This window comes from Musca domestica, unplaced genomic scaffold, assembly GCF_030504385.1.
Source record: "Musca domestica strain aabys unplaced genomic scaffold, Musca_domestica.polishedcontigs.V.1.1 3, whole genome shotgun sequence".
Taxonomy (NCBI): Eukaryota; Metazoa; Arthropoda; class Insecta; order Diptera; family Muscidae; genus Musca; species Musca domestica.
The window spans coordinates 9,946,262-9,973,595 of NW_026712299.1; the positions used below are offsets into that span (position 1 = coordinate 9,946,262).

General features: G+C 33.6%; 1 protein-coding gene across 3 annotated transcripts in view; it reads right to left on the bottom strand.

Moving 5' to 3' along the window:
- Nucleotides 1-27,334, bottom strand: part of LOC101901176 (protein turtle) — a 379,534-nt gene that overhangs the window by 42,664 nt on the left and 309,536 nt on the right. For all 3 annotated transcript variants that reach the window (XM_059124789.1, XM_059124788.1, XM_059124790.1), the window contains one exon: nucleotides 6,081-6,494. In XM_059124789.1, coding sequence (XP_058980772.1) covers nucleotides 6,081-6,494 — 414 coding nt within the window. The remainder of the gene's footprint in view (nucleotides 1-6,080; nucleotides 6,495-27,334) is intronic.

The window sequence follows — 27,334 nt, forward strand, 5'->3', positions numbered from 1 at the left end:
ACTTTGCAATAATTTCGAATTTTATGAAAACTCTGATTATTAAAAACATTGATCCTTTGCAGGAACTGTATCAATAGAAGGAGCACACCGCTATGCATATTTAGTAGAGCTCCCGTAACAAAAGAATTTATTTCAAGTAGATCATACCAGTTAGCTTAAGAACAGTTATAGTTTGCTATAAAGTGCATGATATGACTTGGAGAAGGATTATATTAAAAAAATATGTATCGGAGCCGAGTTGCACAAAATGGAAACGTACGTCCCAAAATTCACTCTATTTGGGCTGATATTAGCCATTTTTGCACAATAAACCTGAAATCGAATTAAGGATATATATGGAAGCTATAACCAAATATTAACCGTTCTCGATAAATTTTCTGATGTCCTGTACCAAATATCATTCTTCTGGAGTGCACATTACTTACAACCCCAAATCGGATGAAACATATATATGGGAGCTATAGCTATATCTGAACCGTTTTCTCCGAGTTCGATTGACTTGTTTCTAAACTAAATTCGGTGGAATGTACCAAAATGGACGTCATATGGACTTATATTAGCCATTTGGTGCACAATTAACCCAAAATCGATTGAAGATATATGGGAGCTATATCTAAATCTTATCCGATTATTACCAATTTCAATAGGGTTCGTCCTTGGACTAAACAAATGTTTGCAAAATTTCATATCAATCGGATAATAAATGTAACCTGAATTTTGTTGACAAGAATACATGGGCGGACCGACAGACGGACTGACATGCATAAATCGACTAAGAAAGTGATTCTTTGAAGATCCTCAAAAGTGTCTATGGGACTATCTCGCTTCCTTCTCCATGTTACAAACAAATGCACAAAGTCATTATACCCTTACCACTATGTGGTGTAGGGTATAAATACTGAATTGTGCAAAACTCGAAGAAAAATGGGTCATTGATTTCCATTTTAGGAAATTTGAGCAAAACCAGTAAAGTTGGTCGGACCGATATTAGAGTTAATTTGACGGAGGTAGTTGTACCTCTCGTACAAAATATCATTCCTATTGAGAGCATGATATGATTTTGAAAAGATATAGATATATCCAATATGATCTGATATTATTTATTTGATCACAAAAAACCGTGAAATCAGACGAAGATATCTAAACCCAAACCTGAACTAGTCTCGATAAAATTTGGCAGAGGCATTTCTGATCTATATATGATATCTGGTACCAAACATCATTGTTGTGGGTTGCATATTACGAATGTGGACGACTAGACGGACAGACGTGCACAAATCGACTAAGAATGCTATTCTATAAAGATCATCAAAAGGTATAGGTCTATCTCGCTTCCAATTGCCTGTTAAAAACAAATGCAAAAAGACATAATTCCCGTACAGGGTAGGACTTAAAAATTCGGATGCCTTAAATTTGAAGAATATATGACAGTGATTTTAACTTTTCACGAGAATTATTATTTTTTTAAAATTGTGAAAATTTATACAAGGGGTAGGCGCTATTATTAACCTATGTCAAAATTACGTTCAAAATTTAAACTGTATCGGGCGCTTCCTTTCCTCAATATGAGAATTAAAATGTTGACAATTTTTTATTTATTTATTTTTTTTTTGTGGAGGAGGTCTTAAATGTAGGGTATCAATATCTCCATGCCACAATTTGATCTAAGTTTGGATGAAATCCTCTGTAGCCATTATGCTGAGGTTATACAAAATTGGCAATGTGGGTACTTAATAGATGATAGCTTCGACTATAGGGCTCCTCGCGAAAAATTAATCATGTTCTCAGAGGATAGGTCCCCGATTTGGTTAATTTCTCATTTTTATATCCTCCACCTTGGAAAGGAGGGTATATTAACTTTTACATTCCGTTTGTAACATCCTTAAATATTCGTCGTAGACCCCATAAAGTATATATATTCATAATCAGCATAAAATTCTAAGTCGATTTAACGATGTCCGTTTGTCTGTCCGTCTCTCTGTCTGTCTGTTGAAATCACGATACAGCCCACATTATTTGACGTAGAGCGTCGTATTGTGTCTAGGATGGTTGGTATTGAAAATGAGATATATCGGTCCACGTTCTGGTATGTCCCCATATAACGGTACCTCCCGACATTCGGTATTTTGATGATTTATGCCACATTTTTTCACGGATTTGTCCATGAATTAGTATTTGTAGGTCATTATAGGTTCTAGCTCCGGTGACGGAACATTGTATGTATAGGTCCACGTTTTCGTGTAGCCCCCACATAATAGTACCTCCCGATATTCAAATTTTTTCACGGATTTGTACAAAAATTGGTATTTGTTGGTAATAATGGGTTTCAGCTCCGGTGGCGAAACATTGCATGTATGGGCCCACGATTTGGTATAGGCCCCATATAACGGTACCTCCCAATATTCGGTATTTTGATGGTTTTTGCCACATTTTTTCACTGATTTGTCTAAAAATAGGTATTTGTGGGTCATAATAGGTCCTTGTTCGTATGGCGAAACAATGTTTGTATAGTTCCACGTTTTGGTATAGTCCCCATATAAAGGTACCTCCCGATATTCGGTATTTTGATGATTTTTGATACATTTTTTCACGGATTTGTCTGAAAATTGGTATTTGTAGGTCATAATGGGTTCTAGCTCCTTTGGCGAAAAATTGCATGTGTAGGTCCACCATTTGGTATAGCCCCCATATAACGGTACCTCCCGATATTAGGCATTTTAATGGTTTTTGCCACATTTCTTCTAATGTTTCCTTTACCCTACGGTGGAGGGTATTAAAGTTTGGCCCGGCCGAACTTAATGTTTTTTACTTGTTTGCATTCGGAAGGTTTCAGCAACAACTTTCAACAGAAAGTTAGCTTCCGAACGAAATGAAGAAGGTTGATAACATTTTACTCAAATGTATATTATGTCTGCAGGACCTTTGGTATTGAAAATGGGTCATGTAGGTCCACGTCTTCGTATAGCCCTCATATAACGGTACCTCCCGATATTAAGTATTTTGATGATTTCATCGACATTATTCACCAGGATTGTTTCAAATTTGGTATTTGAAGTTCGTAATGAATACTACAGTCTATAACAGAAAAGTTTCTGTGCAGTTCCGCGTTGTGATATTTTATGATTTTAGCTACATTATTCAACAATTTTTTTTCAAATTTCGCATTTGAATATTGTAATGGCTTGTGAAGAATGTTGCGTCGTATAGACCCTGATATAAAACAGAATTGTTAACGGATTTTATTTTTTTTGAAAATTGCCAAATTCGTTCGAAATGGTGGAGGACATTCAAAGTTCGGCTTGACCGAACTTACAGCTTTGTTACTTTTTTTCAATTGATATCAATCATCGTTTATTTGAAGACCTTTGTCAACCTAGATATGTGTATCCATCAGCCTATTGCGGATATGGTTCGATCCTCATAAAATTCTGATTTGGATATAGACATCACCCTTTTCAGATGTAATTCGAGTAATTCCAAATCTAATTCGAATTGTTTCATCTGTAATTTGAATTATTCCAATTATAATCCGAATTTTTATAATTGTAATTTTATTTGAATTACTAATATAATTCTTAAATTACAATTAAATTGTTTCGAATTGCATGTGTAAAGGTGTAGTCATCTTAAACCATCTGCCAATCCCACCAAAATGTTTCTGGAAATCCTCTTTTGCGACCCGGAATGTCTTCAAAAAGTATTTTCTTGAAATTCACTTGATGTTTCAAAAAGCCCAAGATAATCATTCTTAAAGTCATCCGAATATTGTTTATATATTTCATTATTATCCGTTTGCTTCTAAAAATCTGTGGTTATCCGAAACGAAAAAATGTTCACCCCAGCATGTCTTCAACAATTTGTCTTATAATAATATATGACTAGCCTGTATATAAAATCCAAGATTATTATTTTGAAAGAAAAATATATCATCTTGGAGTTCAGAAATTTTGTGTTTAGTAGTTTTGGATAAAATTTGAAAATTCAAAATTATCGAATACACTCTTGTTAAATATATACTTCCACACAAGAAAGGATCAATAAATTTACAATTCCTTACACTCATCATAATTATTATTGAATTTTAGACAAATGTAACATGCAAATATTTGCAGGTTAATAAAAAAATCTCAAATTGTAAATAAAATGCATGAATGAATAATAATGAATGATTAGTGAGATTTCTGTGTTTCTTTTTTTTTTCAAAATGTAAATTTATGATATCATGCAACCTTAACGTTATGATGGTTTGTAGTTATTTGTTTAAATGTATTCCTCATTTCGAAAGGACACTCTACTGACGATAGGCATAAATAAACAAAATTGAAAAGAAAAACCAACAACAATAATAACAAAAATAATATTATAGTAATAATAAAAGGAAAACAATAAATTAAATAATTAAACACAGGTATATAATTTAATAAATATTATTGTATATATATTAAAAGGGAAAGAAAAAAACTTAAAGCATTGTAATAATATTTAATTTGGGTGACACACGTGGGCTGGTAAAGGGGTCTGGTCAGGAGGATTTCTATAGCAGAAGACTTTTGAGGAACTTCTATAGACAGAAGACCTTTTGAAGGTCTTCTATAGGCAGAAGACCTTTTGAAGGTCTTCTGTAGACAGAAGAGCTTTTGAGGGTCTTCTATAGACAGAGGAGACCTTTTTAGGGTCTTCTATAGACAGAAGTCCTTCAAAAGGACTTTTGTAGACAGATGACCTTTAGAAGGGGTTCTATCGATACAAACCTTTAGAAGATCTTCTATCGATACAAGACCTTTAGAAGGACTTCTATAGCCAGAAGGCCTTTGAAGGTCTTCTATAGACAGACGATCTTTAGAGGTCTTCTATAAACAGAAGACCCTTTAAAGGTCTTCTATGGACAGAAGTCCTTTTGAAGGACTTCAACTCACAGAAGACCTATTAATGGTCCTCTATATTCAGAAGTTCTTTTGAAGATCTTCTATGGACAAAGACCTTTTGAAGGTCGTCTATAGACAGAGGACCTTTTGAAGTTCTTATATAGACAGCAGACCTTTTAAAGGTCTTCTATAGACAGAAGACCTTCTATAACGGTCTTCTGTAAACAGAAGACCTTTTAAAGGCCTTCAATAGACAGCAGACAGCAGACTTCTATGGACAAAGACCTTATGAAGGTCTTCTATAGAAAGATGACCTTTTGAAATTCTTCTATAGACAGCAGACCTTTTAAAGGTCTATAGACAGCAGACCTTTCAAAGGTCTTCTATAGACGGCAGACAGAAGACCTTCTGTAAAGGTCTTCTATAGACAGAAGACCTTCTATAAAGGTCTTCTATAGACAGAAGATCTTTTAAAGGTCTTCAATAGACTGCAGACCTTTGAAGGCCTTCTATAGACAGACGATCTTTTGAAAGTCTTCAACAGGAAAAACCTTTTGAAGGTCCTCTATAGACAGAAGATCTTTTAAAGGTCTTCGGCACACAGAAGACCTTTTGAAAGTTTTCTGTGGACAGAGAACCTTTTGAAGGTCTTCCATAGACAAAAGATCACTTGAAGGTCTTTTATACACAGAAGATCTCTTGAAGGTCTTTTATAGACAGAAGACCTTTTAAAGGTCTTCCATAGACGAAGACCTTTTGAAGGTCATCTATTAACAGAAGATCTTTTGAAGGTTTTCTATAGAGAGAAGATCTATTGAAGGTCTTCTATTCTTCCACAAAAAAAGTTGAAGAATCCTAGACCTGATTTTTCCAGCCCATGTGTTCAATTTTTAATCTCTTTTTATTTTTCAATTTACAGCCTTTTAAATAAGCCACATTTAAATAATTTTATTAACTTTACATAAACAACTTTCTTTCATTTAAATTTGTTAATTTAACCAAAAATTTTAAAATTTGTAATTACTTTTGAATTATTGTATTTCGAAACAAACAAAAAAATGCCAATTAAATACTTTTTTGGCATTTCCAAAAAAATGTTTCCATTTTAAATTTTGAAAAAATTGAAATTAAAAACAAATGTTTTTTTTAATTTTTAAGAGAAAACCATTTCAATGCTTTTTCATTTGTTGCAAAATTGTCATTGTTTGGGTTTACCTTTTTCCTGTTTTCGTCGTTTACGTTTATTGCAAATTTTTACGGCACAAACCGATAAAATGATCGCAACTATAAAAAACAGGATGCCCCCAACGACACCGGCTGTTATTGCTTTATGTTTGACACGGGCCGGTACCGGAAATTTCACCTCGTCACTGGATTCATAAGATTTTTCCGAATTGGCTAGAACACGAAAATAATACGTACGACCGCCAACTAAATTCTTAACTAAATATTGGGTCTCTTCCGGGCGTATTTGGCCCCGATTCAGCGTCTTCCACTGGGCATCGGTGCGATATTTGATCGTGTAGAATTTGACAATGTGGGCACGTTCCAGCGGTGCCTGCCATGAGATGAGAAAACCATTGGAGACTTCGGTAACGGTTAGGTTACGTGGTGGTCCAGGTTTGGGGCCTAAATGCAAAAGAGGGAGAGAAAGCAAAACAAGAAAAATAAATATATTAGTTTATTTTGTTATTTCGATTTTGGTGTTGTAAAAATTGTTAAATATTTTAAATTTTCTTTTGATCCATTTAAAGCTCTTTTTCCCAATTCGATTTTATAGGCTTTCCATATTACCTGCCTGCTGAAATCCTCTTAGCTTACTTTGTCTGGCTTCCACTAAAACATTGTAGCTACTTAAAATATAATAATATGTATGCGATTTAGCTGACTATGAAATGTAAATGGCCAATTATGCCATGAAATTTAATAGCTGCACTGATTTTCAATTAGACTTAAGCATTATTAGTTGTGTGGGGGTATGAGTTGCAGTTGTGGGTGGTATGAGAGGGGTATGTATGTAAGATGAATCAATGTCGGGATACAGTGTATCCATGAAAAACAAAAAATTTCAATTACTAAAGAGAAAGCTAAAATATATTTTAAAAATTCACTATTAAAACATGCTGAGAATTTGCGACTTTTTTGTAGACAAAAAAATAAATAAATTAAAAAAATAAATTAAAAAAAAAATAAATAAAAAATTGAAAAATAAATAAAAACTGTGTAATGACCAAGAAAAACAAATATTTTACATTGACGATACCTTTCTATATATATAGGGTTGCCCATATTCAATGGACCTTTGGGCGCTTTGGACCCATTCCAATCGATGAGGCTTGTCCGCAGGCAACATTCTTTGCGTCAATTGAATTTTGTACGGGAACAAGTGCAAATCAATGCGAATAATCCGTTGTAAAGTGGACCGAGCCATGCCCAACTGCTGAGAACGGCGTTTTTGGGATGTTCTTGGGGACCTCTCAACACTGGCTCGTACGGCACAATATTCTCGGCCGATCGCCTTGGTCGACTTTTATATGGCCTCTTCGGATTAGAAAGAGCCTTACCAGTCGAAAATTTTTCGTATAAACGCTTAATGGTGTTCTTAGAAGGCGCACTTCTCACATTTTTTAATGTTTTAAAAGCACGTTGAGTTTTCACAATTGACTTCTTCTATTGAATGTAAATTTCAGAGCGCTCGCGTGGCGTGTATTGGTTCATGGTAAAAATCTGCTTGGACTGACGCTTCAATCGCGGTATGTCATTAAGCGATGTGACATCTCTGTCAAAAGTTATGGCGTTGCCAGATGGGTCCCTCGAATATGGGCAACCCTGTATATTAAAGGGTAGTGAATTAACTGACCGAAAATCAACGCCCAGACCTGCGGCTGAGGCTAATATCATGAAATTTTGCAAAAGGATCAGTCTTGGTGTGTAGGCGTAAAATAACGCCAGGTTTGTGGAATATCATATTAAAACTAATAAGATGTACAAGAAATTGAGCACTTTGTATTTGAGAAAACAAACTGACCCAAAATTCGGAAATTTGAAATGAGAGCCACTGATGGAGGGCTGAATTGATGTACTTCATAAAATTGTAATAAACTTCTAAAATGGTACCATTTGGAATTATGTGAACGGATAGGGTCAAAAACTTAAGCCGAGGTTGAAAAGTAAGTTTGATAAATGAAGGTGGTTTCAGAAATGTTTACTAAGTATGCGAACTATAGTAAATGGTACCAAAATTGGAATTCTTTGATTTTTGGTAAATGGATGGAGCTGGAATTTTGTTTCTTTTTTTATTGAGGTCCGTGTTTGTGGTACTTTGCGAGAAATAAGTCGCTTTGGAAACTTATACTACAATTGCACGAAAATGACTAAATTGTACTATATTTAGTACAATTTGGTATGGGATGAACATATGCATAGGGTGAATGCTTGAAGTCTGAAATTTAACATTAGAGTCACGTATAGCCTGGACATATGGAGATGGTTTCGGAAATGTGTACTATAATTGTACGAAAAGTACCAAATAGTATCATATTTGTTCAAATTTCGTATTGGGTGAACATATCGAGCTTGAAATATAAAATTTGCTATAAGGGTAGCAGTTCATGCCTAGTCAATGGTGAGATAAAAAACTGCAACCAACTACAGACTGCTGTCATTTCTAACCCACTCGTCCAACAGCTGTTGAAATTATTCCAGTGACAGCTCATTATATGGTTTAGAAGCGTAGAATAGCATTGGTACCATTTGGAATTATGTGAACGGATAGGGTCAAAAACTTAAGCCGAGGTTGAAAAGTAAGTTTGATAAATGAAGGTGGTTTCAGAAATGTTTACTAAGTATGCGAACTATAGTAAATGGTACCAAAATTGGAATTCTTTGATTTTTGGTAAATGGATGGAGCTGGAATTTTGTTTCTTTTTTTATTGAGGTCCGTGTTTGTGGTACTTTGCGAGAAATAAGTCGCTTTGGAAACTTATACTACAATTGCACGAAAATGACTAAATTGTACTATATTTAGTACAATTTGGTATGGGATGAACATATGCATAGGGTGAATGCTTGAAGTCTGAAATTTAACATTAGAGTCACGTATAGCCTGGACATATGGAGATGGTTTCGGAAATGTGTACTATAATTGTACGAAAAGTACCAAATAGTATCATATTTGTTCAAATTTCGTATTGGGTGAACATATCGAGCTTGAAATATAAAATTTGCTATAAGGGTAGCAGTTCATGCCTAGTCAATGGTGAGATAAAAAACTGCAACCAACTACAGACTGCTGTCATTTCTAACCCACTCGTCCAACAGCTGTTGAAATTATTCCAGTGACAGCTCATTATATGGTTTAGAAGCGTAGAATAGCATTTTGGTGAGCATTTTCCAGAAAAAAGTAATTCGTGATGGAATTTAAGCATGATAGTGTGATTTCCTTATATTTGGCTGGAAAACCACAAGTGGCTATCGTTAGAGCACTCCAGCATTTAAATGTGAATAAAAAATTTGTGTACCGTACCATCGCTCGTTACCGTGATGCTGGTAGCGTAGCCTGAAGTGGACGAAAGAAAACAACAACATCAGCAGAATTGGTTCGAAAAGTAAAGAAGCGACTTGATCGAGACACGCGTCGCAGTGGCCGAACATATCGCAATATTTCATTCGGCAAATATTCAAAAAAGTGAGCTCGGGATAAAGCCATTGAAATTCCAAAAAGTGCAAGAACTTACACCGCAACATAAAGAAAATAGACTCAAAAAGAGTTAAGAGTTGCTTCGCTTGGCCGAAAGTGGTGAACTGCCGAATTTGGTTTTCTCCGATGAGAAAACATTCGTTGTGCAGTAGTTTGTAAATAAACAAAATGATCGTCTATTTTCTTGTGGAAGAGGTGTCTGGAGTATTTTGGAAAGCAAGGTTGGCACTAAAAACTACCAAAGTGTCGATCACCTCAAGCAAGCGCTTCGCCGGAAATGGGCCAAAATACCGCAGTTTGACGGTTTCATTGGCCGTTTGAAAACCATAATTCGTGGCAATATTTAGGAGAGAGTTGGGCCTATATTATTATTATTATTATTATTATTATTATTATTATTATTATTATTATTATTATTATTATTATTATTATTATTATTATTATTATTATTATTATTATTATTATTATTATTATTATTATTATTTATTATTATTATTATTATTATTATTATTATTATTATCATTATTATTATTATTATTATTATTATTATTATTATTATTATTATTATTATTATTATTATTTTATTATTATTATTATTATTATTATTATTATTATTATTATTATTATTATTATTATTATTATTATTATTATTATTATTATTATTATTATTATTATTATTATTATTATTATTATTATTATTATTATTATTATTATTATTATTATTATTATTATTATTATTATTATTATTATAATTATTATTATTATTATTATTATTATTATTATTATTATTATTATTATTATTATTATTATTATTATTATTATTATTATTATTATTATTATTAATATTAATATTATTATTATTATTATTATTATTATTATTATTATTATTATTATTATTATTATTATTATTATTATTATTATTATTATTAAATATAGTTTTTTAGAATTGAAAATAGCAACATCTGGCAAATTAAAATGGAAAACATGGCCAACACTTAATAAAATATTTGATATCGAAATTATCCTTACAAGACGCCTTTTCCAAAAAATGGACCAATATGACCCCCATTTCTGTCCCAATGATTCTGGATCCAAATTTATCAAATATCAAAACTCTATCTATTTGTCGTATGACATACTTACATCCAATCCTGACGTCCCAAAAATTACCGTTTATCTACGCTCTGCCTAATTAGTCACTTTACTTCCTCCCCCAACTGCAGTCACCCACTTTATATCATTAACGCACACTTTCGCCACTTCGGAGATAAATGTGTCTCCACACACACACACACACGAACGTACTATTTGATGCCATTGCCATTATCACTGTATTTTAATGAGCACAGCGTATATCCTGGAGGCATCCTTTAATGTGTTGTTACATTTAAAGCAATTTCCTACTTTCTGCACAAATACATTTTATGTGCAGTTGTGTTCGACAACGACGACGTTGATAGGTTCCACGCACAAAATTTGAAGTGTAGTGTATGTATGTATGTATGAATGCACATACATATTTAATGTCTATACATGAAGGTGGTATCTTCGAATGTATATTTTGGTTTGATGTTATAATTAACGTCATCATTTCATTGCATATTGTGTGCATTTGCACATTTTTACACAAATGATCGCATTTAAAAGAATATTATATTGCAATGAGTGAAAAATAGCGAGGGCAATGGTATGAACAGTGTTGCCATGGTATTGGTAGTAGTCATTCAACCAAATGGACTAGATGTTATATAGTTATATTTCAAATATTAAAAATTTTGAATAAACGTAAAAATCTAAGCCCAGCAAACAAATACTAAATATGCTCACTAGAGGTTGGAATCGGGACTAAAGGCATATTTTTCGCTAAGAAAGCCTGCACAAGTTATTTTGCCAATAAAGATAAAATATATGAATGATATACTTTTCCATTCTATGGAGAGTATATTAACTTTGTCATTCTGTTTGTAACTCTTCGAAATATTCATAATAGACCCTACAAAGTATATATATTCTGGAGCAGCGTAAAATTCTAAGGCGATCCAACGATGTCCGTCTGTCTGTTGTAATCACGCTATCTATCGAACGAATTGAGATAGAAGGCTAAAATTTTGCATACACGCATAGTTTACCAGTAGGCAGGTAAATGGGCCAAGTCGGTCCACGTTTTCGTATAGCCCCCATAAAACTGTACCTCCCAATATTCCGTATTTTGATGACTTCAGCAACATTATTAACCGGAATCGTTTCAAATTTCGTACTGGAAGAGCCTAATGGGTACTATATCCTTAGAAAGAGAAATCTGTGCAAGTGCACGTCTTTGTATAGGCCCCATATAACGTACCTCCCAATATTCGGTATTTTGACGATTTTAGCGACATTATTTACCGGAATTGTTTCAAATTTGGTATTTGAAGTTTTTTTATGTGTACTACAACCTATGACAAAACTTTTTATATGCAGGTCCACTTCTTCGTATAGCCTCCATATAACGGTACCTCCCGATAGCCAGTATTTTGACGATTTCAGGAACATTATTTACCGGAATCATTCAATCATTCGGAATCAGATCTCGTACTGGAAGTTCCTAATGGGTACTACAACCTATGACAAAAAATTTTTGTATGCAGGTCCAAGTCTTCGATATTTGATATTTTGAAAAATAATTTCGTATACAGGTCCACGTCTTCGTATAGTCCTCATATAACAGTTTTCATTTAAGTGGTAGTTTTCGGATTTTTATACCCTACACCACATAGTGGTAAGGGTATTATGTCTTTGTGCATTTGTTTGTAACATGGAGAAGGAAACGAGATAGACCCATAGTTACTTTTGAGAACCTTCATAGAATCACTTTCTGAGTCGATTTATGCATGTCCGTCCGTCTGTCCGTCCGTCCGTCCGTCCGTCCGTCTGTCCATGTATTCTTGTGAACAAAATGCAGGTCGCATTTATTATCCGATTGAGATGAAATTTTCCAAACAATATTTTTTTGGCCCAAGGACGAACCCTATTGAAATTGGTGAGAATCGGATCAAATTTAAATATAGCTCCCATATATATCTTCATCCGATTTCGGGTTAAATGAGCACCAAATGTCCACTATCAGTCCGAATTACCTGAATTTTGGCACACCCAACCGGGTTCGGCCTAGAAGCAAGTATATCAAATTTGGAGAAAATCGGTTCAGATATAGCTATAGCTCCCATATATATCTTTCATCCGATTTGATCTTTAAGTCCCTCACATTCCTACTATGCACTCCACAATCGTGATATTTGGTACCAGGTATTAGATGGAGCACAGAAATAGATGTTTCAAATTTTATCGAAATCGGTTCAGATTTGGATATAGCTCCCATATATATCTTCATCCGATTTCGGGTTAATTGTCCTCCAAATGGCCGATATAAGTCCAAATGGACTGAATTTTAGTACATCGGACCAAATTCAGCCTAGAAATTTAGTGAAAATCGGTTCAGATATAGATATAGCAACCATATATATGTTTCATCCGATTTAGTGTTTTAGTCCCTTACATTCGTAATGTTCACTCCACAACCGTGATATTTGGTACCAGGTATTAGATGGAGCACAGGAATAGCAGTTTTAAATTTTATCGAAATCGGTTCAGATTTGGATATAGCTCCCATATATATCTTCATCCGATTTCGGGTTATTGACCACCAAATGGCCGTAATAGCATCAATTTTGGCAAATCCGACCGAAACCAGCATAGAAGCAAGTACACCAATTTTAGTAAAAATCGGTTCAGATATAGCTATAGCTCCCATATATATGTTTCATCCGATTTCGTCTTTAAATCCCTCACATTCGTAATATGCACTCCACAGAAATGATATTTGGTACCAGTTATCAGATAAAGCCCAAAAATAGTTGATTTTAATTTTATTAAAATCTGTTCCGATTTGGATATGCCTCCCATATATATCTTCATCCGATTTCGTGTTAATTGTGCAACAAATGGCCAATATCAGCCCGAATGGCATGAATTTTGGCAAATCCGACCGAAACCAGCCTATAAGCAAGTACACACATTTTAGTAAAAATCGGTTCAGATATAGCTCTAGCTCCATATATATGTTTCATCCGATTTGCTCTTTAAGTCCCTTACATTCGTAATATACTCTTCACAGGAATGATATTTGGTACCAGATATCAGATAAAGCCCAAAAATAGTTGATTTTGATTTTATAAAAATCTGTTCAGATTTGGATGTAGTATAGCATAGCATACTCTTCACAGGAATGATATTTGGTACCAGATATCAGATAAAGCCCAAAAGTAGTCGATTTTAATTTTCTCAAAATCTGTTCAAATTTGGATATAGCACCCATATGTATCTTCATTCGATTTCGAGTTAATTGTGCAACAAATGGCCAATATCAACCGAAATGGCATGAATTTTGGCATATCTGGCTTAATTCAGCCTAGAGGCAAGGACACCAATTTTAGTAAAAGTCGTTTCAGATATAGCTATAGCTCCCAAATATATCTTCATCCGATTTCGGATTAAATGTGCAGGAAATGGCTAATATTGCTACATCAAATTTAGTGAAAATCGGTCGGATACAGCCTTTCATCCGATTTGTACTTTAAGTCCCTCAAATTCGAAAAATGTACGATACAAGAATAATATTTGGTATCAGATGCAGCCAAGAAATATCTTATTTTTCAGTTTTACAAATATCGGTTCAGATTTGGATATACCTTCTATATATATCTTCATCCAATTTCGTGTTGATTGCGCACCAAATGTCCTGGGTTTTGGCAAATCTGACCGAATTCAGCCTAGTATCAAATACATCAAACTTGGTGAAAATCGGTTCAGATATAGCTATAGTTCGTAAAATGCACGATAGAATTTGATAGATTTTATTTTGTACCAAATAGCTCATAGAGCTCTGAAATGCTCTGTATAAACCTTTTTACGAGGGCTCTACTAAATATGCATAGTGGTGTAGGGTATCATATAGTCGGCCCCGCCCGACTTTTGAGCTTTCCTTACTGGTTTTCAATTTCCTTCGAAATGGTGGAGGGTATTAAAAATTCGGCCCGAACTTTTCTTCTTTTTTACTTGTTTCGTTTAAACTTTCATAATTTCTGGGATATTTATGAGAATTAAAACATACCAAATATGATCGTTTCTGAATGTGTATTATGGCTTTAAAGCAGTTATAATTTAAGCTGAAAGGAACTAAGGAGCCATTTGTGTCTGAACCGATATTCATCAAAAACCATCCAATTTGAGCTAATATTAAACTTCTTAGACACAATAAACATAAAATCGGATGAAGATATATAGGGAAGATATATCCGTATTTGATTAAGCATTTGGTACGCAATAAACTTGAAATCAAGTAAAGATATATATGGGAGCTATACCCAAATCTGAACCGATATCCATAAAATTTAGCAGAGATGTTTCTAAGATGTATTTTATATATTTTCCCGAATATCGTCGTTAAGGAGTGCATATTACGGCTGTGGAGAAGAAATGTAACAAATCGGATAAAGAATTTATATGGGAGCTATAGCTATATCTGAACCGATTAACATTAAGTTTGACACACTTGTCTCTAAGCCCAATTTGGTTATATGTGCCAAATTCCATCCCATTTGAACTAATATTAAACTTTTTGTGCACAAAACAAGGCAAATCGGGCGATGATATATTTGAGAGCTATATCAAAATTTTGACCGATAATCTCCAATTTCAATTGGTTTTATCCTTACACCAAACAAATGTCTTCTGCAAAATTTTATCTTGATTGGGCAATTGCGACCTGTACTTTGTTTACAAAATACATGGACAGACGGCCGGACAGACAGACGGACGGACATACATAAATCGACTCTGAATGTGATTCTATGCAGATCTTCAAACGAAACTGTGGGTCTAATTCGGTCCTGCTCTATGTTGCAAACAAATGCACAAATACATTATACCCTACACCACACTGAACCTGTTATTATGACAAATGGTCAACTATGACTGATTGGAAATAATCACTTGAAGCAGATGATTTCAAGTTATGGCAACCCCAATCGTAGAAACCAACCATCACAAATACCTATCAGTTTTAATGTCGAATGCTTCGAATAATATTTTGTTTTGGCATATGTCTGTGTGCGTGTATTTGTGCGAATTTTTGCATGTATGTATTTGTAACTGTGTCATTATTATTATTATTATTGTTATGATTGTGAATATTATTCAGAAAATAATATGATATTATTGCAAATTGTATTATTACTGCATTTGTTTATGTTCTTTTATGACTTGACATACATACAGAGAACAAATTCCATATGGGTATCACCAGTGCATGGACGACTTAATGATAGTTTATTTCTCGTGGGTGTATTCGGTAATTTCAGATATCAGATAAAATAAATATTTATATTTAAATAATGATGCAAATTTAATACTTATTAAATTAAAATTATAAGAGAAGTGGTATCCTTACCACATATAAACAGATTACAGGTCTATCTTCTTCAGATGAAACTGTAGCCTAAAACAATGGATATAGATCGTACTGTCATACCCTCCAAGATAGTATGCAGGGCATATTAAATTTGCCATTTGAAAATTTTTGAAATAGTTATTTTAGAACCCAAAATGTATATACATATCTATTCAGCATCAAAATTCTATATCGGTATCTATTCGATTGATCAAATTTTACTCGAATGTATTTTATGTCCGTAGAATTTTTGGCATGGAAAATGGGCAATATCAGGCCACGATTAGGAATAAACCCCATATAAAGGCCAATATTAAGGGGTTTTGGGAGTTCTAGTCTAATTTGTAAATTTGCGCTTTGAGTTCCTATTATGTAAGCAACATAATTGGACAGAATTTCCCATATATGTCCTAATTCTGATATATTCCCCATATAACGGAACCTCAGATATTCGGTATTTTGAAGATTTTAGCCACATTATTTACGAAGTTATTTCAAAATTAATTTTCGATCATCACTATAGATACTTTTTTCTCTTACAGGAAAATTACCTATATGTGTCTACGTTTTCTGACAGCTCCCTTACGAGATATATTCCGAAATTCGGTATTTTTATGATTTTTTTCAAACATAAATTTTTGTTTTCATAGAAAGCTACGAAAAAATTGAAAAAAAAAAACTCTTTCAGGAAAATTTCTAATGATATACTTTGAGAGGCCCTTAATAGATGGAGAGGGTTTTTACCATAATACTTCTTCATTCAAAAGCGATCCTCTGTATATACGTTGATCTGGACGTAAAATTCCTTTGATTGCTGACTTGGTACTTGACCAAGAATGAAGGAGGTCTTCTCCATTAAGAAGACCTTCTAAAAGCCTTGCATACATTTTTAAAAGATATTGCCTAGGTTGTTTGAACATGAAACCCTTAGGGTGGTATTGATTGACCTTCAAGGGGATTCTGTAGACCGAAGACATTTTAGCGGATTTTTATAGATAGATGCACTTTCATTGATAAATTTTTTTTAAGAAGCCTTCTATAGATAGACATTCTTCAGGAGGTCTAGGTATAATTAATTCTCTTTTATAAATTCGCAAAAATTTGGTAGATGTGAGGCTTCTTAATACCATCTAGAGATTAATGCCTAATGCCAAGAAGAAGACCTTCTAAAAATCTTTTACTGATAACATATTTCAATGTCTTATTTCGCAGGTTGTCTAGCCGTTTAGATGGTATTTTGCTTTCAAGCCCTTCTTCTGATAAAATTTCTCTAAAAGGCTTTCTATAGATAGAGATTCTTCAGGAGGTCAAGGTATGAACTATTCTCTTCCATTTGTAGATAGACAGACTACATCGAATAAATTCGCAAAAAATTGGTTCCTCAGCGAGAAGTCCTTCTGAAGGCCTTTTACACACGGAGAACTTTTACAAAGTTTTTCATTAAAAACGTATTTTATATAGGTGTCCCGGAGGTTGTTTGAAATTGGAATGCCTTAAGGTGGTAAAATCAAACCTTAGAGGGGTTTTCTGTAGATGGAAGACCTTTTAGCTGACTTCTGTACATAGAAGTTCTTTTATTAATAAACTATCTTTTGCAGGTCTTCTATATATAAAAATTCTTCAGGAGGTCTGTTATGTCTGGAAGGCCTTCCGTAAGCTTTTTTAAGCATGAAATATCTTTATTGGACGGAAGGCCTTTTAGCAGGCTTCGGTAGATAAAAATCCTTCTATTGATACAATATGTTTTGGAAATCTTCTATATATAGAAATTCTTCCGGAGGTCTATAACTTCAGAAACCGAAAGATTTGTATAAAAACACCATCAGGATATATGTTATTGATAGAAGATCTTCAGTCATTTATTGAAGAATATTTTTAATAGGTCTTCTACAGAACAAAGTACTACAAGGGATTTTGGATAGCTGTACACCTTTTATCGATTTGAAGAAGTCCATCTTCAGAAGATTTTCAATAGATGTTCATAGGAAGAAATTTTTCAGGGGGTCCTGAAAATAAACTTCATTATATCCTTAGAAAAATGTATTTGGCAAAAACTCCATCTGGGTCTTTCTTCATCTGGATTTTCTATAGAAAACCTTTAGAAGGACCTTAATATAAATATGTCCTTCAATTTTTCTTTGTGTCATGTTTTTAAAGAAATAGAGGCGTTTATCAGCCAAAAATTAAGGAAACATGAAACTTTATCTGGATTATCTAGATTTAGGTAAGAGGCTTTTTAACGATCTTCCCGAAAGAAGGACTTTCTTCATAAATTTTCCTCATTGAGGAATGAGATCCTTCAAAAAGTACATTATCTGTATTTTCTATAGAATGGAGGCTTTGCACAGATCTTCCCAACTTTATTTACAGCTCTTCTCTATAGAAAACCATGAAGAGGTCTTTAATATTAATAGGTCCTTCAAAACGTACCTTATATAGATTTTTTTTATTGGAGCTTCACTTAGACCTTTTCACGAAAAAGAGCACTACTTTAATGTTTCCGTTTAAATACAATTTTAGGAGGTCCTCAATAGAAATAGATCCTTAAAAACTTGTATTTACATGCATAGAGAATGGTTCGAAAGTCTTCTACGTATAGATGATCTTACAGATATCTTTAATGTGTATTCGATCGTTTTGAAGAATGCATTAAAGAATAAAGTGTTTAAACTTTTCCTCTACACAGAAGACCATTTAGAGGTATTTTCCGAATCGGAGACCGTTGGAATGTCTTCTTCAAATAGTAGATCATCCAGAATTCTCGTATAAATAGAATACCTTTCAGAGGACTTAAGTTCACAGAAGGTCTTTCGCAGATTTTTATACCCTCCACCATAGTATTGAGGGTATATTAAGTTTGTCATTTCGTTTGTAACACCTCGAAATATACCTTTCAGACCCCACAAATATATCCCCATATAACGGTACCTCCCGATATTCGGTATTTTGATGATTTGAGCGATAATATTTATTCATTCAATATTGATGATTTTAGCGACATTATTCACCGGAATTGTTTCAAACTTGGTATTTGAAGTTCGTAATGCATACTACTACTACTACTACAAAATACCTTTCATATTAGGTATTTTGATGAATTTACCTACATTACTCACCGATTTTTTTTTTAATTTTCGCATTTGAATATTGAGATGACTTATGACAAAAGTTGCCTATGCTGGTGCAGCTACATTAAGTATTTTTAGGATTTTAAAAGAATTTTTAACGAATTTTATTGTTTTTGAGAATTGCCATTGGAACGACCAAATGGTGGAGCAAAGTTCTGCCCGGCGAACTTATAGCTTTTTTACTTGTTTATATGCAGATGACTATTTTTAAATGTTCTTTACATAGATGATCGATTATAGGTGTTATGTTCCTAGAAAAAAAGTGTCCTATACTGCACAAATTTAACAACCAAAAAAAAAAAAAAATCACTCTCCTTCAAATACTTTCTACACACATACACGCATAAAGTGTCAACTGTTCACTGCAATTTCCTCCATTTGTGAAATTATAACATTTCTTGTGTCTGTATAGGTGTTTTTCCCACAGTATTTGTAAGCTATATTTCATGCGTTTTTTTTCTGCACTTTGAAAAGTAAACTGTTTTTTTTTTTCGAGCCGCCAGTGGGTTTACATCTCTAGCGTTTTTTATCCCCCTTGCATTTAATGGAACGTTGGCCATAGCACTTCATCAGGTGGGAAGGTGTCCCTTTATCGCCATAGCCTCCACCGTTGTCATAAATAACAATTGTACTTTTGATATTTTTCCATGTTGCTGGGCGTTTTTTCTTCTCTGGTTCCTAGTCCAATGTCGTCGTTGCGTGTGTCTGGTCCTCTATTTTTTTGTTCGTGCCTCAATGCCCTGTGGAGAGTGTGTTCTGATGGTTTACATTTAATATTCCATTCTTTTCTCCAGTTTTTTTTTTTTTGCTCTGTTGCCTTGCATTGCTTCTTGGCCATTTGGAATCATTGTTGTTCCGTTGATATCTCTGTCACTCTCCTTTTGGGTGTGTAAGTGGCGCTTACACGACTGAAACTTGGTCGTTGTCATGTCCAACACCTTTGCCAGTTGTCACTACAAATCAACATTTTGTTGTTGAGTTTTTTATTCGCGCGCATTCACTTCATCTTTGTTTGTTTGCTGTTCGTTTTTTTCTCTTTTGCTTTGCCTTTCTTTGTCGTCCTGTTGATATTACTTTTTTGTTGATTGCTCTTTTACGCTTTCCAAATAGCATTTTCCATTAAGTTTGAGGAATTTATTACTTGAAATTTCAGCGTGCAAATGGACATATGTTGCTATTGGGTTTTCTCGGAATGCCAGAGAAAAAATATTAAAAGGTTAACCAGTTTAACGGATTGGTTTCTTATATATACTTTTTTGAAAGACACACTTTATTTTCAAATATAATTTTAAAAATTGTTAGTTTCTAAGTGAAACATAAACATAGCCAAAAATCAAATTGAAGAAAATTAGATTTTAAGGGACCAAATAATGTCTATAATTTTATTACAAAAAAAGTAGTTTCAAGAAATGTTATGTAAATATCTTTAAAATATGACGAAGGCGAATTCGAAGCGTACTCTGGATCCCTAAAATGATCTTCTACGCACAAACATGAGGAAATATCGTGGCTGTCTGTAAAATTAGAGAGGATTTCTCTCGATGATTCAACTTATTTTTATAAATGCATTGCAATTGTCTCATCTCTGTCAAATAAGTGTCCAGTTTCAATAAAATATGCTACAGTTTCTATACCCTACCACATTATTATTTTATGATTTTGCATTTGTTTTTCAGGTCATAGCCTATTATTTTAGATGGTAATCGGGTAATATCTAGCTATTGAAATGGATATTCATTGATGTACTGATAGTATACCCTAAACCATAAGACGAAGGATATATTAACCTTGATATCCTTACATTTTTGGTGCTGAAAATGGGTAAATTTTTTCAAAATTGAGATGTATCCAACCAAATAGGTTCAATTTTGAAATTTACCACCGAGTGGGAACAACATTTTATTTAATTTGGCCCATTTTTTAATTAACCCTCATATAATGGTACCCGCTGATATTCGGTATTCCGGCGGTAATATGATAATCATTTTTATACCCTACACCATGGAGAAGGAAGTCAGATAGACCCATATTTACTTTTAAGGAGAGATAAAGTTTTCCAAACAATATTTGTTTGGCTCAAGGACGGACCCAAATGAAATTGGTGATAATCGGATCAGATTTAGATATAGCTCCCATATATATTCAACCGATTTCGGGTTAATTGTGCACCAAATGGCCGATATAAGTCCAAATGACCTGAATTTTAACACATCCAACCGAATTCAGTCTAGAAGATATTCGGTAAAAATCGGTTTAGATATAGTTAGAGCTCCCATATATATGTTTCATCCTATTTGGTGCTTAAATTCCCCATATGCGTAATATGCATACAACAACAATGATATTTGGTACCAGATATCAGGTAAAGCCCCGAAATACCTATATAAAATTTTATAAAGATCGTTTCAGATTTGGATATAGCTCCCATATATAACCTAATACGATTTAAGGTTTATTTTATCATTACTTGGCTTATATCACTTCAAATGGAGTGCATTTCGGCACGTATGTTTCCATTTTTTTGGAACTCGGCTCCGATACATATTTTTTAAATATAATCCTTCTCGATGGGTGCATGATACTTTATACCAATGTTATTTGGTATAAACAATTAAAATTTCGCCGTCAAATTTTGTGAAAATCGATTCAGAATTTGATATGCCTCCCATGTATTCGTTCCCTCTGAGACCAAAGCCGAAGGTTGATAGGAGGTATGATCTACTTCAATTAAATTCGTTTGATATGGGAGCTCTACTAAATATGCATAGTGGTGTAGGGTATCATATAGTAGCCGTCGCCCGACTTCTTATTTTTTCCCTACCGGCTTTCTCATTGGATAATTTAATTTTTCCTCCAAAATGTATTCAATGTAAGTTCAATTTTTGTCATAGTCCGCGTATCCTCCAGATTTTCAATTTTTCATCCCATTTTCCAAACAATTCAGCTGAGTACGTTACATTTCCAATTCTCAATGGCTAATTTGATTTCGTCCAAAAAATATCGTTAACATCGCTAACCTCCTTCTGGTACCCCCTCCACAAAAGGTAAAACATTTTCCAGAAATTAATTTATGTCGTAGAACAAGAATGGATCGTCTGAGTTTGCGAAAAACTGCAAACTCGAATATTTTTTATCAGTGCTAGGTTAGGTGCAAATTATCGGCCCGCTTCATCAAGTACATCCCCAAAAAAGATTCAACATTTTGAACAGTTATAACTCCCAAAAATTATGAAATAAGAGTCCGGTTGTCCTCCAGTTTCGAAAATTTTTGTATTTCTACTAACGTAAGATCTGATATGAATAACTGATAGAACCGACCACTCCTTCTGGTACCTCCCCTACAACGGGTTAACTTTACATTTAACATACCATGAGGTTCGATTAAAGCTCTTCTTCGTATAGATGATCTTCTAGAGGTCTTTTAGGGATTGTATATATGCCTTTTAGACATCTCCTACAAATGTTTGGAGTTTTCTCCAGCGTAGAAGACCGTTTACAGAGCTTTTATGAATTGAAGACCTTTGATAGGTTTTCTTGAAATGGTAGATCATTTGGAATTCTCGTAAATATATAGTACTTTTCAGAAGACTTATGTTCATAGAAGGTCTATTAGAGATCTTTTATATACAAAGGAACACTAGATGATCGATTATAGATGTTCTCAACCTAAAAAACCATTTAGAGATCTTCCAGACCCTTGAGAGGTCTTCTTAATACCGTTGGAGAGGTTGTATCAAATGAAAAAAATCCTTAGATCTCTTTTTTGGACTGACGACCTTTTGGAGCAATTTTCGATTATAGGTAATTGGGACCTAGAAACCCGTTTAGAGTTGTTCCAGAGTTTTTCTATTTACCGAATATCCTTTAGAAGTGTTGTGTTAATGAAAACAACTGCTTAGATATTTTCTATGCTTAGAGGACCGTTTAAAGGTGTTTTACTCACAGGAGATCGTTTCGTAGTCTGTTATGTATTTCGACAATCCTGTAGGACACAATGCCGAGTATCCTGTAGGAGTACCCTGAAGTTTGAGTGTTATTATACAAAATGTTAATGTTGTACGAGAAGTAAGAGGACAATAGGTTCCTCAACTTTAGGTGATGAAAATATTAGCATGTGACTTGGAATTTTACGCTAAAAAAATATTTATACTCTATGACTGCTTAAATGAGGTACAGACGGAATAACTAACTAAAGCCAAAGAAGTTCTTAATTTTGGTCTCAGACTCCATTCATGCAAAATTATCCGCCTTCGACTCATATGGGTCTGGTGTAAATATTTAAGGCGAAGTAGCTATAATTGTGTCTGTTGGACCAACATGAAGAAATAATATAGAAATATTCTAAAAACATTAACGATTTTGTTTTGCTAAAAAAATCTTAAAAATCTATATTCTTTAAAAAAACCACAAAATTTTCCAAAAAGTCCTTGTTAACATATCCTTAAAAAATACAGAGTTTCGGGTCAGGATGATCTTTTTAAAATAATTAAAACAAAGCTACAATATTTATCAAAAAAAAAAAAACAGGCAATTTCACCAAAATGACATTCGAGTTCAGTTTATATATTCTGGATCGATTTTCAGAACACTTTAAGCTTTTGGAACAACATGACACTTCCCATACCCTCTGCGTGTTGATTACAAACAAAAAAACTGTTCATATGGAAATTCAGCTTTGGATATTTTCATTTAATTTATTTATGGAAATTAGAAATACAAAAAAACTGAAATAAAACATAACTTAAGCGCATTAAGGGCCACAACGGAAACACATTACAGTTACACATGTAAGGCGATTGTGTATGTGTGTGCGAGTGTGGACGAAGAAATTCTTGGAAAACGCACACCAACACATTTTACAAAGCAGCAAAAAACAAACGCTTAAATAAACTAAAAACCTGCAAACCTCACAAAAATTCCTTTCTTCTAAAAAAAAGAACAAAGCATGAAACGCATGCAGACATTTCAAAGGCCATGTTTAAGGATTTTTACTAGGAAATGTTTAGAGTTGTTGTTTCTTCTCCTCCCCGCTTCCTCCCCCTCCTACTCTGCTAAAACCATCACTTTCACCCTGATTGTTGATTTCGCATGTTGTTTTATAAGTTGCAGTCGTGCGTTTCTTTTGAGTTGTCCTTATTTTTCTCCACTACCTGAGTAAAAAACGTTTGAATAAAAACAAAGCTGGCTGTGTATGTGTGTGTGTTATTTTTTCATATTGCCATGACTGACTGCCAACCAGCCTGCCTGCCTCGCTGAAGGACTGGCTGACTGTTTTGCATGAAAAATATGCAAATTTAAATTTAATTGTTGTGCATTTTACGAGTACTTGGATTTTTTTATTTTTTTCCTTCTGTGCCATTTAGTTTTCTTTTTTTTTGTTGTTGTTGTTGTTGCTGTTGTTCTTTGTTGTTGAAGTATTTTATTTTCGAAAGTTGTGTTTTTTTATTATCGTTGAACACACCACAATGCAGGCGAAAATTGCCATGGCAAAAGAAAAAAATTGTTGAAGCAATTTTAAACTGAGAAGGACAAACGTGGTTTCGAAAACTACAAGAATTGAAGGTGAAACAATCGAGGTCCTTTTAATTTGCAACAATGTAATATTTCCATTTCACTGAAATGAAATTAGTTTTTAGTTATTGGGTTTATGGTTGTACGAATATTGACTTGCTTTAGAACATGGTCAGAAATGCTATAAATGGGTGGATTATTATATAGCCGGTACTTTACATTAAATTAATTTAAATATTTTATATAAGACAATAAGAAGATTCTTCGTAAAAGAAGGAGCTAATGAAGGTCTTACATAATTCAATTAAATTCTCCTTCTATATTCCGACCATTTATAACCAATGGATTTGTATTTTATCGATCTGTATATAATTTCGATAGACAAAGGGACAGGAATAACTGGTACGGCCCATATTTGACGATGGGACCAGTAAAATTAAGTAGAGGAACAAACTTTTCATAATCTTGCTAAAATTAAAACATCCTTAAAATAGTTTAGAACCAGGCTTTGACTATAAATTTCTGAAAGATATCTCTAAAATACACGAAATACTGGCAGGAGATCTTTGGATATTTATTCTAAAAGAATTCATTACCTTTTATCTTAAAGATTACGAAATCTTTTTTTTCGCATGCGACAAAAAAATAATGAAAAAATAAAAAATATTTCACAGAATTCTGCAAAATTTATATTAACATCATTATAGGCGCCTTTTTATGCGATTTTTTAGACATTTTACTTTTATGGCAAGAGGGCATTCTGAATTGGCAAAAATTGTCAAAATCGGCCCAGCCAATCTTGAAATATAAACATTCTAGCTAACATCCCCTTCCTTTGTATATATACATTGTATATATTTCGCAATATATATCCGATATATTTACTATCGGAATCTACATAACGGTCAGAATTGACCTGTTCGTATATTTGTGATTTCGCCGGGATTAAAAATATTCGCGGTTTAATGGAAATTTCGACTTTTATTTAACACAAATTTTATGGTCTGTTTTACCCACTAAATATTACCCGATGACCATCAAAATTGGAAGGCTTCTACCCATCCCTAAGCCATAGCTCCGTACTAACTTCCACGTCGATCGGTCTATAATTACGACCTGTAGAGCCACAGCAAAATCAAGAAATTTTTCAGTTTTTGGCCCATTTCAACCCCTAAATATTATGCGATCATCTTCAAAAGCAATAAGGTTCTATTCTAGCCCTAGCCCCCCAATAGAAAAATCCATATATACTTTCCTATGTGGGAAACCAATATTTCGAGTTGTTACATAATTTTGGCCCAATCAAACTTATAATACCCTCAACAGATAGTGTTGTAGGGTATAAAAATATATATAGAGTAGAAAAAAACACTGAAACTAGAAAAATATAATAATTTCCACATCTGCCTTGTTTATAAATTTATAAAAAAATCGAGAAGAAATTGCTATCTTTTTTAAAAAAAACTACGATTCAAATACAGAATGGCCAATTGTAACAATCTTAAAATACCTCGAATTTTAGTTATAATATTTTGGTCTTAAAATGTCATCGAAAACCATGTTAAAAAAAAATGTTAACAAGTCAACAATTAAAAACTATCAGTCGGTTTTCCGACAGATGTGTATCCTCAGCCAATGTCAGTTAATTTTAATATATTAATATATTTCGTTATGAGGATTCCAACTTTTGATCCTATATTGGGGAGGTTTTGAATATATTGTCCATTTCGTATCCGACATAAGTCTGATATAAATATTACAATTAGAGAGATTTGAACTATATTGACTACTTCCTTTACCTTATGTGAAATATGTCATCATTTTTGGAAAATGTTGAAATATGCGTGAAGTGGTTGTGGTGGTGTGGACCGAAGTACTCCACTTCATATAATACTGACATAAATAGAAAATCGAACATTTAAAAAATTGAATTTTATGCAAATAATTTTATATCAAAGTTTTAACCTTTTCTGGAGGAGATACCATATGTTGATTCTTTTGTGGGGGAGTTACGAGAAGGAGTGGGCCGATATATTCCATCTTCACGCTAAACCTTGTGTTAGTAGAAAAATTGGGATGTGTGAGATGGGAAGAGAATGGAATACTTAGATGCTTTTAGAAAGTAATAATTACTTACAATTTTAACCCGTTTAAGGGGTGGTACCAGAAGCAATGGGCCGATACCTGCAGACTTCACTCCAGATCTTGTGTTGACAGATATAGAGGATTCTGTCGGGATGAAAAGGAATCGGATGCTCATTTCGCGTTTAAAGAGCTTCTTGGTTATTCAAAACTTTGGCCCGTTGGTGGAGGTTCCATAAGAAGTGGACCGATATTGTCAATTTTCGGGCAAGACTTAGCACTGATAACAATATTAGGATTTGCAAGTGTTCACACAATTGAATAATCCTACCTGTTACATAATGTAAAATATTTTCTTTAAAAATGTTGAACTTTTGTGTGGGCCCACCCCAGAACTCAATCCAAGTTTGATAATAATATTACGATGCACTAGGTGTAGATCAAATCGGATATTCCCTTGGAAAGTTATCGTGCGACCCTTTTAGCGGGACAGATGAACAACCCTATGACACATGAATATCCTAAAAAAACTGAGATTTGGTCCTGAAAGACCCTGTTATAA